This window comes from Crotalus tigris, unplaced genomic scaffold (genome assembly GCF_016545835.1).
Source record: "Crotalus tigris isolate CLP2741 ecotype Arizona unplaced genomic scaffold, ASM1654583v1 scf7180000018674.437415, whole genome shotgun sequence".
Taxonomy (NCBI): Eukaryota; Metazoa; Chordata; class Lepidosauria; order Squamata; family Viperidae; genus Crotalus; species Crotalus tigris.
In genome coordinates, this window is record NW_024097138.1 from 147,607 (window position 1) to 163,612 (window position 16,006).

At 38.7% G+C, this 16,006-nt stretch overlaps 1 protein-coding gene across 1 annotated transcript in view; it reads left to right on the forward strand.

Annotated features, from left to right (window-relative positions):
* Positions 1-16,006, forward strand: part of ABCA12 (ATP binding cassette subfamily A member 12) — a 224,960-nt gene that overhangs the window by 87,018 nt on the left and 121,936 nt on the right. Inside the window, exons 15-20 of the mRNA XM_039355317.1 lie at positions 24-148; positions 1,082-1,255; positions 4,894-5,058; positions 8,917-9,121; positions 10,033-10,172; positions 10,574-10,693. Of these exons, the coding sequence (XP_039211251.1) occupies positions 24-148; positions 1,082-1,255; positions 4,894-5,058; positions 8,917-9,121; positions 10,033-10,172; positions 10,574-10,693 (929 nt within the window). The remainder of the gene's footprint in view (positions 1-23; positions 149-1,081; positions 1,256-4,893; positions 5,059-8,916; positions 9,122-10,032; positions 10,173-10,573; positions 10,694-16,006) is intronic.

Below are 16,006 nucleotides of genomic sequence, written 5' to 3' on the forward strand. Positions count from 1 at the left end.
TTTTGTTCTGTGATGTTTTAAAGATATGATCATAGATCTGTTCCGAAATGCTGATGGCCTCAAGAATGATCTCAGAAATATTGTAGGATTGTCTACCAAAAGTATCAATGCTTTTACAGAAATGCCTCTTTCAGAAAACAAAACACAGGTAAGTTTTTTAGGAATAATAACTATAAGCTAAGATGACTTTTTAGAGATTATATTATACATGCTCATCTGTGTAAAAAATCAGGTGTGACTGAATGGTTGATACCAGTGGGTAACTCATCTTTTTCAGTGATGTATCTGTCTAATAATATAGGTTCACTTCTAAATCAAATCATAATATTTCAGCCTATGATAGTCTGACATTCTATTCAGTGGGCAAAAGGTGATGCTGATACATAGATGAAAAAAAATTAAATCCCAGTGCTTTTGATACAAAGATAATTGTTGAGAGAAAGGGTCATTAAAAAATAAACTGGCTGAATGTCAGTTAATATCCCAAAATGACAGTTACACATAGAGAACAAGCAGAGGCCTTCCAAAATGTTTAATTCTGCTTTTCACATTTTTTTATCAATCTGTTTGAATAAGGTTTATAAAAAAACCACATTACCTTAAATGTGGGTTGAGTAGATCAGGGTATTTGTTTCTGATTTTACTTTTGGAAAGTATACAGGGCAAGTTTTTAAATTGGGAAACATATATAATCTGTTTCACCATGCAATAAAAAATAGACATATATGTGTTCCCTAGAGGAAAGAAAGTCTATATTAAGCCATACCAAACTAAGGAAGTATTACGGCAGGCAACAATATTGGAAACATGAATATAGCATATGCTTGCACTTCATCAATAAGTTCTTGTTCTTGATCATAAAATAGCAAGATACAAAATTAATATATGAATAGTTAAAGCCCAAGAACCTGTTTTTGTTTACAAGAAGTTAAGAAACTGCCTGATATAACAACTGGTATCTACTGTATCTGCTGCTTTGTTAAAGTGGTCTAGGTCAGTGGTTTTAAAGAGAGCTACTTAATTTAACCTTTTTAGTGAGAGTCTAGTATTTACTATTTTGCTTTTTTTCATGCCAATACAGCTGATATTTCAAATACTACAGCTAGAGTCCTGTAATACTGATACTGGTGATGCTAAGCTGGAAATTATAGCAAAACAATTCTGCAAGTTCTCCTTTGCAGAAAGGACTTACAAATCTTATCTTTTGGGGATCACATTTCTGCGTTACTTAGATGTCTACAAATTCATCTATAAGGTTTGTTTCATGTGTTTGCTTTTCTTTGCCATTCTATGCATAATGGAGAAAAAAATGCATAGGATAAACAGTCCATTTTAATGGGTGGTGGATACATAAATTTAATGGGACCAGATGTGACTTGGGCAACTTTGTGGTCCAACATGATTGAAACTAAAATATTATGAATACGAGTAGAGATGACTCTTTAGCATGTTTATTTGGAAGGAAGGAACTATCCAATACATAGATACCAGACAGAATTATGGAGCACAATTCATATAAACTGCTGATATCTATAAGTGAAAAGTAAGGTGTTAATAATAGTAGCATTTATAATACATGAACATACATAGTATTTCTTTATATGATCATCAGCAAAATATGTATGTTTCATATAGCAGAGGGAAGAAAGCAGATTATTTATACTTATGAAATACATAAAGTGGCCTCAATGTCACACTGTTACACGCATACAAATGCATTTTGCTTTAAAAGGGTTCTATTAAGCCTATTTAAGCCTGGATTTCCCCCCTTATGCTATTGCAGGTGGCAATACCTAGTGGACTTTGACTAATCACAAAAAGTTAAACTGATTTAAATCTGATGAAGACTTCCCTGAGAGGTCATTGGGAAATCTCAGAGCTATTACTTAGACTGAGAAGTTGAGAAAACATGTTGAAAGAAGGCAGTGGCGAATCATTTCCATATTTTGCTAAAAAAAATCTTATGGATATGTCCTTGTAGTCATCAGGAGCAGGATTTCACTAAGGAGGACTGTGCTTAGTTCCCTCATTCTTCTATATGCTGGCACTGATCTCCCTTCATCTACCTGAGCAGAGGTGTGCAACAAATGAAGAAGTTAACTACATTTTACCACTGAAGATTTTAAAAGATGAGGACATAGTAGTATGAGGTGCTGCCTCCAAGCTTATTTCTCTTCAGTGATTGCTTTGGTAGTGAATGGAAGAGTTAAATCTCTTCACTTCATCTCCGAAGCAATCCCTGAAAGAATGAACTGAGACTCTATGGAGGTGGGGAGGTTTTCTGATTTTTTTTCATCTTCCAGGGAAATAAGAATAATAGAAAAAACAACTGTAATGTATTTCAAAAAATCATTTAAAAAGAATATCCTAAATAAATTTAGTTTATGATTTTGCTCAAAGTCTTAGTGTAACTATTGTCACTATTAATTATTGCTGTACTTCCAAGACTATAATTGGACAGTATATATACTCCTTTGTAGAAGATACAGGTAATCCCCAAGTTATGAGCGTTCATTTAAGGCTCGTTCAAAGTTACATGGTCAGTGCTCCCTAGTATTTATGAGCAAGTCCCAAAATTACAAATATTGCAGCATCATGGCAATTGTTCACCCTTACGAGCGACTTCAGTGGCACTGCAACATTCACCCTATTCCACCCCACTCCTAATAACTGCTTCCCCCTCCCTTCCTGCTGCACTGGACTCACTTATCTTGCGAAAATCCTCTTTGCCACAGTTTCTTTCCCTTTGAGGGACAGGAGAGTCAGCTTGCAAATGCTTTTCACACAGAGAGTCCATGGATCTGGAGTCTGTGATCTTGCGCGAGTGTTTGAAGTTTGCCAAATCACTGATGTCAGAAACTTTCATTCTCTATGCAAAAGGTGCCTGTCTCCTGCTCCTACCCCCAACTCCTTTCAGCCTGAGGGTAGGCCTGAAGCCTTCAACTGAGGGAGAAAGCCAGGCCACTTGCACCTACATCCAGCCCACCAGAGCTCGCTGCACTGGGGGAGAAAGTGACTCCATTGTCCCCAGAGCCTCAGAGACCTCCTCCTAGCCACCTGGAACAGAGGCCGGGGGAGGCTTCTGCATGCCTCCAGAGGTTGGATCCAGGTCTCAGAGGACTGCTCCAAGCTGCTGCCGCCCGGAACAGAGCTTCCAGAGGTTGGATCCAGGCCTTGGAGGCATCCTCCAAGCTGTTTGTGCCTGGAATAGAGATGGGGGGGCCTTCTGCATGCCTCTGGATCAAGAGGTTGGATCCAGGCCTCGGATGACTGCTTCAAGCTGCTGCCGCCCGGAATGGAGCTTACAAGGCCTGGGTCTAACCTCCGGAGGCATGCAGAAGCCTCTCTCTGATCTTCATTCTGGGTGTAAATGGCTTGGAGGAGCCTTCCAAGGCCGGGATCCAATCTTCGGAAGCTCTGTTAAGGATGGCAGCAGCTTGGAGGAACCCTCTGAGGGCTGGATCCAACCTCCGGAGGCATGCAGAATCACCCCCCGATCTCTGTTCTAGGCACAAATGGTTTGGAGGACCCTTCCAAGGCCTGGATCCAACCTCTGGAAGCTCTGTTCTGAGCGGCAGCAGCTTGGAGCAGTCATCTGAGGCCTGGATACAACCTCCAGAGGCATGCAGAAGCCTCCCCTGATCTCTGTTCCAGAGGCAGCAGCTGCATGGCTCCAGAGTTGAGGGGAAGCAGGAGGCAGGCACTGCAAACAGCATGAGAATTCAGGCACCCATTCTCTGTGAAAGAGGATCGGTGCCTGAACTTGCGTGATATTATGGAATCCAGGGGCTTCCATCGACTCCCCTGTCCCTCAAAAGAAGGAACCGCAGCAGAGAGGAGACAGATCTTTTCAAGGTAAGTGAGTCCAGTGCAGCAAGAAGGGAGGGGGAAGCATGAGGTATATTACTGGGTTGGGGAGGCCTTGGGGGCCTGTTCCATCTCTAGGCCCCCCATGGCCTTCCCCACCCTGAGATACCTCATGTGCACTTAATGAACTGCGTGCATTTTAATGAGCAAGGGAGTGATCTCGTTCGAGGTATGAGATTCACTCCTACGAGTTTTCTGAGTTAAGAGCGAAATGTGCAGGTTCCATTACACTTGTAACTAGAGGACTATTGTATTTAAATGAGTGATTCTATAGAATTCATTGAAATATTTGGAGATATGAATATTTAAATTGAAAATTTAAGTAGAGATTGTATTTATCCAGCAGGATGCAATGCTCAAATTAACATCCCTAAATCTCAGTGCAAAATCTAAACATACTGTGTTTCACGGACAGGGTGGATTTATTCAAAAGGGATATTATTACTTACCAGATAAGAAATCTGAAAAGACATTAGCCATTTGTTCAGTTGTAACTTAATATTATTTGATTCACAAGGATGCCTCCACATAGTAATAGACTAATAAGATCTCCAAAATTTATGTACTTAAATTCAGCAAGTAGAACCTTGAAATTATGAATACTGTACTATAATTATTGACTTCTTGGCAAGGGGTAGAGACAGGAATGGTAAGTTGTGGAACTAACAAATGATAATAATAATGAAATACTGATTTTAAAGGATGCAGCAGAGTGAAGCGTGATGAACGTTGCATGGACTGGAAAATACTGGAATAATAACAATTCTTATTGAACTTAACAGAAAATAGACTGCTTTCCATAGTTCCGTTCTCTCCCTCAAATATATGAACTTTGATCTTTTGAGAATGTGGCCTTTAGGATATAATCTTTGAAGCCCAATTCAGTCAAAGAAGGTCTAAATATATTGTGATTTGAGCAAGAAAATTAATTAAACTTTAAATGCTTTATTTGGTATTAGTTGAATAAAATATATCACATATATGTTTAGTTTGGATTATGATGTTGCTCTTTGTGGGCTTCTCTAGATGCTTTTCCCTAAAGAATTTCAAATTCCTGTGGATAAGGCATTAGAATTTCTGAAAAACATGGATCACTTGAGGATGCAGCTTGTATCCAATGTTCATCCACTCTTAGATGCAATTCATTCCCTGAAAAAGCTGAGGATGACAAGACATGCACCACTTTCTAAGGTTTGTTTTAAAATGTGTTAATTCTTAGAAGCTAGAATTATATATATATATATATATATATATATATATATATATATATATATATATATATATATATAAAGAAAAATATCAGAAGTCTAGAAAGTGTGTGATTTGCATAGAAGTCAAATTATCAGTTGCAACATATTATGGGAAGGATTCTTATTAGGAGATTAGAAGCTGCAATGTCACAGTGAAGGAGAACAAATAAATTTCAGCATTTTAGAGAAGAAATATTGACAATTTTTGCTTTTTTAATTTACCGTAAATGCCGGCGTATAAGGCGACTTCCGCGAGCGCTGAAATCGGCGCCAAAGACGGGGGTCGTCTTATACGCCGAGTCGTCTTATACGCCGGAAATACTAGTAGTTTCCAGCGTATAAGACAACGTTCTAGGAATGCGGCCCGGCTATAAAGATGGGGGTCGTCTTATACGCTGGGTCGCCTTGTACGCCGGCATTTACGGTACATTTTATTTTATCCTGTCTTATTTGTTTGTCTTATTTATTTGTCTGTCTTATTTATTACATTACTGTGTCTGTAAGCCACCTAGGGTCAGTGGTGCAATTCAAATATGTGAACAACCGGTTCTCTGTATGGATGCCACTTCTGGAAGTCTATTCTGGGCCTGGGCAACAAAAAATTAGCTACTGGTTCTGTCGAAGTGGTGGGAACCAGCTGAATCCCACCACTGCCTAGAGTAACTTCTAAGCAAGATGGGCAGCATCTAAATTTAATAAATAAATAAGTAGTTGCTTTAGTTTGGCAAGATTTTTGTCTTAAGTGAAGGAAAAAAAATTGTTCAGAAGTAACTCCACATGTCTTTATCAATTCTTGGTGCCTGTTATCATCTTCTGGCAGCTGATAGTGGGACGACTTCACTTGACCTCTGGATGGCTAGGGTGGGACCAGCAGCCAATGGAGGGTCTAGTCTACTCAGCTTCTAGAGGGCTAGAGCAAGACTGGTCTACTAAACATAAATGTGTCTGTGGCAGCCCTGAAGCAACCAAAAATTTGCCAAATTTCAATTCCATGGGAGTCATAGGTTCCAAATTTTGGATGCATTTTGTAAGTTACTCCATTTTGAGGTACCTTGGTTCAAAAACTGTTACCCTGTGATGCATTGTTTCACCCGCTTAATGGTTACAAATATAAGAATTTTAATGATATATAGATTCTTCTCTTGAAGAATACATCCATATTTGCCTTTTCTGCAGTCACACATCATAATGCTACTTCAATTGCATCATATCAAAGTTTTGTAATGATCAATAATTCCAAGTTACTTTGCACAGGTTCTGTTGCCCTCTAAGCATCTCTTACATTTTACTTGTGCCTTCTATTACTTAAATGATGAGCTTGGCATTTATCTCTGTAAAATTTCATTTTGTTATTTTTGGCTTATTTTGTTTAAAATTCAGTTTCTGTCTTCCAAGACATTAGTTCTCCCACCCAATTTAAGTCATCTGCAAATTTCCTCCACCTCCTCATCAAAATTAATAAAAATACTGAAAAGTAGAAGTCTTGGGAATGAAACTTGTAGCACCCAGTGCTGCTTCCATTTTGATGAATATTTGCTGTTTTCAAAGCAGCCATCTGGCCTATACTTTAACAAGCTTGCAAATCAGAATCATGTTAGTACTTTGTGAAATGCTTTGTTGAAATCAAGATATATTATATCTATACAGCATTTCCATAGTATACTGAGCAAGAAAGTTGATTCAGAAAAAAAACAAACTGAAGTCTGGTCTGGTAAAATAGGCTCTTGACAAATCTATGCCAATATCTAGTATTACAGAACAGAATAACAGAGTTGGAAGGGACTTGGAGGTTTTCTAGTCCAACCCCTGCACAAGCAGGGGATCCTATATAATTCCAGTCAAAGGTTGTCCAATCTCTTCTTAAAAACCTACAGTGATGGAGCAGCCAGAACTTCTGAAGGCAGGCTGTTAATTGTTAATTTTTAACAAATGTTAATTGTTTCTCCTTAGCTCTAGGTTGGATCTTTCCTTGATAAGTTTCCATCCATTGGTTCTTATTCTGCCTTCAGGTGCTTTGGAGAGTAGGTCGACTCCCCTCTTCTCTATAACAGTCTCTCAAATATTGGAAGACTACTATCATGTCAACCCTAGTCCTTCTCTTTATTAGATTAGACATATCCAGTTCCTGCAATCGTTCAACATATTTTAGGCTCCAGCCCTTAATCATCTTTGTTGCTCGCTCTTCTCTGCACTGTTTCTAGAATCTCAACATCTATTTTGTATTGTGATGACCAAAATTGAATGGAGTATTCCAAATGTGATCTTACTAAAGCAGCTCCCTTAACAAAACAAGGGGATTAAGAATAGTTGATTTTTGGTTAATTGTAATTCTGATTATCATTAACTGAGTGAAACAGTTCATCATTCCATTTCCTCTCTTGTTTTCTGTGCCTGTTAAAGTCTGCTGCCAATTTCTTGTTAGCTCTCCCTTTAATTTGAAATTGCAGTACATTTAATATATTATATTTTATTATTTCAGTTTTTGGTGGTTTCATAGAGTGGGGGTTTGTGTATCAAAATCAACAAGATGTTGGATGGAATACCACAATACAAACTTACTCCTTTTGAACATGCATGCAACATTGACATGTGCACAAAAGGGGCGTAGTTTGCACTACAGCATTCTTATTTTCATGTTGCCAATTTTGAAACTTCTACAAAGGCTGCTGGTTTCACAGTGAGTTGCAATGATTTAGGCATTTGTTGCAATGTTTTCAGCTTTGTATTTTTATAATACAACGATGACTTTTCCAAAAATAGTAGTATAGAGTTTGTAATAATATATACCATCAAATAAATATAACTTTTTCCATTGAAAGTAGCAGGAAATAACTAACTTTTTTTAGCATTTTAACAGCTGACATAATTATTGTGGCATAATGTCCAATGGGATAAAATCAATTTTGTCTGACATATGAACAGTTATTCTGTTTAGCAGAAGGTAAATGTTGTAAAATAACAATATAAGAAAAAGATGAAATGCAAAGCCAGTCAACTGTGAAAATTACATTGTGCAAAATGACTGTTCACAAAATAGTGCTGATTAAAAGACAGTTATTTTGATAGTGATAAATTGACACAACTTACTAGGATGAACAGTTGTTACCTTAAGTGGGGGATTCAGTAAGAATGCCTCGTGTAACTGAATATAGAGGACACTTTACAAGATAACATTTCATTTTATATTTATAAAGATTTACTCCAGTGGTACTTAGTGCATTTTCACTGAAATATTTATCCTGTCTTGGTTACATTTATTAAAAAAATATCTATTGTTTCATTATAGAACTTGCTCTGTTATTCTTGTATTCTTTATCCATATATATCCTTTGTGTAATAGATTAGGATTTGATTCAAAGTCATTTTTATGTGAATTTCCATTTTCAACCCATTTTGGCTTCTAATGTTAGAAGATACCATATAAGTATTGTATTCTAAATCTTAATGTCTCTATTTTTACCTTGGTACTGCATGACTCCCAACTGATTCTGAGTGACCCATAGTGTAAATGACAAATACAAATAGATAAATGAAAAAATTCAATAAAGGAAGTAAATAAAATGGAAAATCAGTACCACTAGCATCAAAATATGCACATATGATAAACACATCTAACAAGGTATTCCATCCATCCTACATTAAGGAGCCTGGGAAAACGGCCAGATTATAATGCCTTCCTGAATGACATTAGGGAGTTCTCTAGATCTCAGTTAGAAACCCATTCCAAGGTTCAATTAATTAATCATCACCCTTGACTTGCTTTCTTTGCTATCATTGTGTTGTCTGTTTATTTTCACAGGCTTTGTTTGAGGCTAGCAATTTAACAATAAATAGCAGAATGTTGAAAACTATATCCAAAACTTTCTGCAACCATGAAATCACTCCCTTGTTTTTTGAATCTCTGCTACCTGATTTTGAGGAGCAGAATGTTCACCATTCTTCTGCAGATGAAGATGAACATATTCAACATATTATGAAGAAATATAGTATTCCATCTGATACTAGTAAGTTTGGCAGTTGAAGCAAAATCTAATGGGATCCTTTCAGTGTAACCAAGCAGAAACAATGTTAGTGAGAGTGTGGGATAATTCCATTTTACTTCATTATATTGTTTTCAACCGCACAATATAATCAGCACAATTAAAACTACACAAAACCAAGTTCTCTTCTTATTTATTAGATCTTATTGTTCTGTGGATTGCTGTAAAATACAGCAAAGATATCAGGATCCTTTTTTCAATATAATTAATTTGCAAAGACTTTATAACTTCCTACCATTTTCCAAACTCCTACAATGTAGGATGAAAAATGTCAGTTCAAATATTATTCTGACTTCATAATTAATATGTGCTGTGTTTTTTTCTTGTTTAAAAATAATTATGTGGACAAGATTTCACTAAGAACACTGAAATAAAAATTAACCCTTGTTTTGTGTCTTACTCCTACTTGGATATATAAAGACAGTCGAGTGAAATGAAGAGAGCTTCAAGTAGGAAGCAGAATTAAATCTATCACTACGGCCATGGAGAACTTTGCTGTCAGACACTGACTTTGATGGGCTAATAGTCTCACTCACTGTGATAGTTTTGCATGACTGTGAGAGCAGTCTTTGGCACAGCAAAATGCTATATAGATGCAAGGAAAAACTGACAATGTACTGGCAGGTAGTCCTTCCAAATTTTCATTTAATTTTAACTTTAAGAAAAGTCTTAGGAAAGACTTTTCCTAAACATTAAGTCTTTCTGGCTGAGTTAAGCAAATGGAGATCTTTGAGGAGGGTAGTTTTGTCAAAAGAATTACATCATAACCACAAGGTTATGAGAGGATTCATCAGGATCCTAACAGACCAGTGTATTTCACTGAATTAGGTATGTTTCAGTTGGTTGGTCCAATATTTTTCTTGTCTCTTCTGTAGCACCGTTCTGCTTATCATTGTTTCTGGACTTAGTTAAGACACCTTCTGGAGCTTTAATTTGGTCTTTCTTAAAGCCCATGTTGCGTGGGCAGATTCTGTATTCTCCAGATACTCCTGAAACACGTGCAATCATGGAAAAGGTAATGCCATATTAAATAAAATTAACAATTCACTATTATTAGAATATTCTTGATAAATTAGCAGAAACTGTTTTGAAGACTTGATTCGTGAAAAATTCTATTAGTTTCTAGAATATGTAACTTGGTGGGTTTTACAAAAGCAGCAACTCAGAGATTGCTTTTAAATGAAATGAGAGAGGAACTTAATTGGGGAATAAACTAAATTTTCTAAGTTTTAAATTAGGAACATTTATACTAGCACATTTGTCTTCGGAGTATTGTTATCTTATTAGCAATAGTCCCTTGCTTTTATGATAACACGAAAACAAAACTTTGTGCTAAAAGCTTTAATCTTTAAAATAACTTCTTTGCCTACCTACAAAATATATTAATGTTTGATTTGTTTGTTTCAATTCTATAAGTCCAATGCAACATTGAAACTGATGGCTGATTTAACACAAAAAGCACAGGAGTGGTTGGACCGTTCACCGTTGCTCATGGATTCACTAACTATATTAAATGACACTCTTCCAATGGTGAAGGTATGAAGCATCATTTCATATATTGACTATGGTTAACTTGTTGCTCTCTTTTTTATAACAATAGTTTGGTTTAATTATTATTCTACAAATTCAGTGTGCAGATCATATCCAGAAAATGCAGTAAATTATATGGTGAAATATTGAGATATATGAAAATAATTATATCATGGTTCCAACAGAGATGAATAAAGCAAAACTCCAAGGCTTGAGAATTCCTCAAAGAACAGGTTTATTAGTTACAAAGTATTGGCACGGTCAAAAGTGAAACCAAGTCTGAATATACAAGTAACAATTTCCCAATACAAAGTTAAATGTCCCACTTAAAAAAACTATGCAAGCAACTATGTTCCCTAATAAGATTATTTGGTGGGCTTTTTATGCAATGCCCAGTCCCAAGTCTTGGGAGCAGCCGATGACCTTGGTTCCCATGAGACAGAAGATTATTTTGATTAATGAAGCACCTGGGCAACCCCCTCCCTCTGTTCTATGTGGCAACCTAGAATGAGAAGAAAAAATTGCTGCAGCCATACTCATTTGTAGAGTAGACAGTCGGCCCCTCTCAAAAAGAAAGAGTCTCCTGTAGGGGAAACAAAAAGTAGGTTAAGCTTTTCCTTGAGGCTTGAGAGGATATTTATCATAAAATTGTTTTATTAATCTATCCACTTTCACATTGGTACATTTCACCCATGTAGCTTCTGACAGGGGATACCCTTTCCACTGAATGAGGTACTGTAACTTTCCTTTGTACAACCTAGAATCAAGAATTCATTTTATTTCATAATGTGTCTCCCCCTCCCACCACCAGACCCAGCGGCTTCTTTGGAATAGGTGTTTCAACAGACTACAATGAAACACAGGGTGGATTTTTCCCAACAGTCGTGGAAGTTTCAATTGCACTGTAACAGGTTTTATGATTTTTGTGATGGGAAAAGGATGAAGGAACTTTGCCCCCAATTTTCCACTGGGTAACTTTAACCTTAAATATTTTATTGAAAGATAAACCAATTGCCCAACATAAAAAAGGATTTGAGGGAACGTCATTTGTCTGCCTGCTCCTTGTAAACTTTGGTAACCTTGGTCATTGCTTTCTTCACATTCACTCAAACCTCCTGGAAAGATGTCACCCGTTAATCCAAAGTGTGGGAAGTAGGAGGCTCCTGGGGATACTCAAGCATAGGTACAAAATCTTGACCCGTTACTATTTTAAATGGGGTGAATCCAGTGCTATTGTGCACAGTATTGTTGTAGGCTACCTCTGCGAAAGGCAGGAGGTCAGCCCAATTAGTCTGCTGGTAATTAATGTAGCATCTGAGGTACTGTTCCACCATTGTGTTAGCTTTTTCAGCCACTCCATTTGTACTTGGATGAAAAGCTGATGAAAGCCCCTGAGTTGACCCAATCAGTTTAACGAACTGTCTCCAGAACTTTGCAGTAAACTGGACCCCCTTGTCAGAAATAATCCACTTTGGGGCTCAATGGAGCCTATATATGTGTTTCAAAAACATCTTGGTTAGCTTTTGGGCAGAGGGAAGTCCTGAGCAAGGGATGAAATACACTTCTTTGGAAAATAGCTCAATTACAGTCCATATTACGGGGCTTCCCAGGACGTCTTTTCATTGTAGCACAGGTAGCATAGCACCTCACATAACTCTCAACGTCTCTTTTCATTCCTGACCACCAGAATTGCCTCTGCACTAAATGCAGTGTTTTCAGGAATACAAAATGACCCACCTACTTTGCATCATGACTCTGCTGAAGGGCTTAGAGTCTGAAGCCATATGGGAGGTATAACTTCCAGGCTAGTCCTCCCCTAAGGGTTAAAATAGATTTGTTGTCTTTGAACCAGGTGTCAGTCTCTAATTGCTCCATAAGTTCCTTCAGTAAGCAATCATCAAGATCAGCAGGTGATCCTTGTGTTTGTGATCTAGTTGTTATTTGAGAAGCAGATTGCAGCAGGGGAATAATGGAGTTAATTACTTCCTCCCAGTGACTTTTGAACTGGGGCATTCTAGACAAGGTGTCAGCCAAAAAATTCTTACCCCCTGGGAAATACTTTAGGGTGAAGTTAAAACTATTGAAGTATTGAGCCCACCAGACCTGTTTTGGGAATAATTAGGGGGGGGGGTTTCCAGAGCTTCCAAATTTTTATGATCAGTCCATACTTCAAAATGTATCTCCCCCCCTTCCAAAAATGATGCTATGTTAGTAATGCCCATCGTATTTCAAAAGCCTCCTTCTCCCAAATGGCCCACCTCCTCTCTGTGTTGGTTAGCTCTGGGAAGTGTAAACACAGGATTGTAACTCCCCCCAGTCATTTTTTTTGTAAAAGAACAGCACCCACAGCCATGTCACTTGCATTGGCTTGAATGATGAATTGCTTTTCAGGATTAGGGTGCTTGAGAACAGGATCGGCTGCAAAGAGTCTTTTTAGTTTCTTGAATTCTGCTTGACATGGCAATGGCTGACAAGGTCGGGTTTTCTCCCCCCTCCCCGTTTTCAATAAATTGGTTATTGGCATGGCTAGATTTGCGATAGGTAGGTAGGTAGGTAGGTAGGTAGGTAGGTAGGTAGATAGATAGATAGATAGATAGATAGATAGATAGATAGATAGATAGATAGATAGATAGATAACTTTTATTGTCATTTTTTACTATGGGTACAATGGCACACATTAAAAATGAAATTTAGTTGCTTGCTCTCAAAGTGTACACATACATAACACACATTTAAACATACTATATACAACCATATGTTTAGACCTTACATAAAAGCAACATATAAATATTAATCACTATCCATCTAGAATACATAACGGAATGAGGAAGCTTTAGAGTTCACAAGATTAATACTATATGGAACAAAACTGTGACTAAATCTGGATATTCTGCTTTGGATACCACGGAGCCTCCTCCCAAAAGGTAATAAGGAAAACAGGTCGTGAAGAGGATGTGTAGTGTCCCAGACAATCTTATGGACCCTGCTCAAGCAATGCTTATGTGCTATGTCCTGGATGGAAGGGAGGGAACTGCCAATAATCTTTTCAGCTATCCTTACGACTCTCTGCACCACCTTCCTGTCTGAAGCAGTGATGCTTCTAAACCAGACTGTGATGCTGTATGACAGGATGCTCTCGATCAACCCTCTGTAGAAAGTGGTAAGGATAGGGGAAGGAAGATGTGCTTTTCTCATGCAATGCAGAAAATGCAGGCGCTGCTGTGCCCATTTCACCAGTATCTCGCTGTTCAGCGACCAAGCCAGCCTACTTGTTAACTGCACATTCAGGAATTTGATGCTGGTAACCATCTCCAAAGGTGAACCATTAATACACAGAGAAGTGTGGCTGTGCCTGCCTTTTCTGAAATCAACAATGATCTCTTTGGTTTTTCCAGTATTTAAAACTAGACTGTTTTCCTTATACCAGTTCACCAAACCCTCAACCTCTTTGTGGTAAGCACCTTCATTGTCATCATGAATAAGGCCCACTACTCTTGTGTCATCTGCAAACTTCACAATATGGTTGGTGGCAAACCTAGCACAACAGTTATGAGTCAACAGGGTGAACAGCAACGGACTTAGGGCGCAGCCTGAGGAGAATCTATGCTCAAGAAAATGGTGTTAGAAATATTTGTTCCAGCTCGCACATATTGGGGCCTGTTAGTAAGAAAATCAAGAATCCAGTTGCACAAAAGAGTGTTTAAGCCTAAAAGACTCTACTAGATGCTAGGGAATGATTGTGTTAAATGATGAAGTCGACAAACAACAAACACATGAGTATTTCTTTCTGCTAAGTCAGTGATGGCAAACCTTTTAGAGACCGAGTGCCCAAAAACCGCCCCAGCCCGCCCTCCACCCCTGCCCCACCCATCTGCAGGGCCACTCACCCCCTCCATGGCCCATTGCAGCAGATTGCCCAGGTGGCCTTGCAGTGCCATGGCAGCCATGCCCTATGCCATCACCCCGCAGCAGCATCTGTACGCGATGGGGTGCAAAGGTGGAGTCTTGTCCCTATTGCCCGGCTGCCATGTCCTTGGCTGCGCTGCTCTGCATGGGCTGTGCCTGGGGGAGACTCTCCTTCAGGGGGGTTGCTGGTGAGGAGGGGGCTGTGGGGAGAGGTGGGGCTGGGGCAATGGAATGCATACCCACAGAGAGGGCTCCGAGTGCCACCTTTGGCATGTGTGCCATAGGTTCACCACCACTGCTCTAAGTGCTTCAAGCTCAGATGGAGAAATAGCATCCTCCATAGAGTGATTTGGTCAGTAAGCAAACTGAAGTGGGTCAGATGCTGGCGGGAGGCTAGATACAGTAATCTCCTTTATCAGTTTCTCAAAACATTTCATAATGATGGATGTCAGTGCAAATGGATGGTAATCATTGAGGCTTGTAATTGTGGAGTTTTGGGCACTGGCAAAATGATGGCCATCTTAAAACACAATGGGACCACTGCCTGCTGCAATGAGAGATTGAAAATATCTGTGAGAACACAAGAACACAACATCTGCGCATTTCCTAAGAGGGGAATAAATTGGCGGTAAAAGTTAGCAAATCCCAGAAAGCTTTATGGGTGCGAAGAGGTTGCCATTCCAATACAGCTTTCACTTTTGCAAGATCCATTTATATCCACTTATTTGAAATTCGGTACCCTAGATACTCAAGGCATGTCTGGTGAAACTCACATTTAGAAAGCTTTGCATACAGTTTAGCCTTCCGTTTCCTCAGCACTTCACAGACCAATTTAATGTGCTCTTCCATAGTCTCAGTGTAAATCAGAATGTCACCAAGATAAACCAAAAATCCCTTATACAGATGACCATGGAGCACCTGGTTGATTAGCTGCAAAAATACAGCAGGAACTCCTTGTAGTCCAAAAGGCATCACTTTAAATTGGAAGCTTCCCAGGGAATAATTGAAGGCGGTTTTCCATTCGTCCTCTTCCTTTGCCAGGTGGGCTAACATGTCCTTCATTAAGGGGAGGGGGTACATGTTCTCTAGGCTGACAGCGTTCAATCTTTTAAAATCTACACATAATCTCAGCAACTCATCTTTTCTTTGAACAATACAGGGGCTGCTACACAAGATTTTACTGGTTGGATGAAGCCCCAGGCCAGGTTCTTATCAATGTACTCCCTTAACTCTTTCATTTCTCTGGGCATCATTGAGTACATTCTTGGCTTCGGGAACTTGGCCCCGGGTAAGATTTCGATGGCACAGTCTGTAGCCTAGTGAGGGGGGAGGATGTCGCATTCTTTCTCACTAAAAGCTTCAGCTAAATTGCAGTATTTGGTTGAGACAAGTTGGATTCCTGGCAGCTTCTCT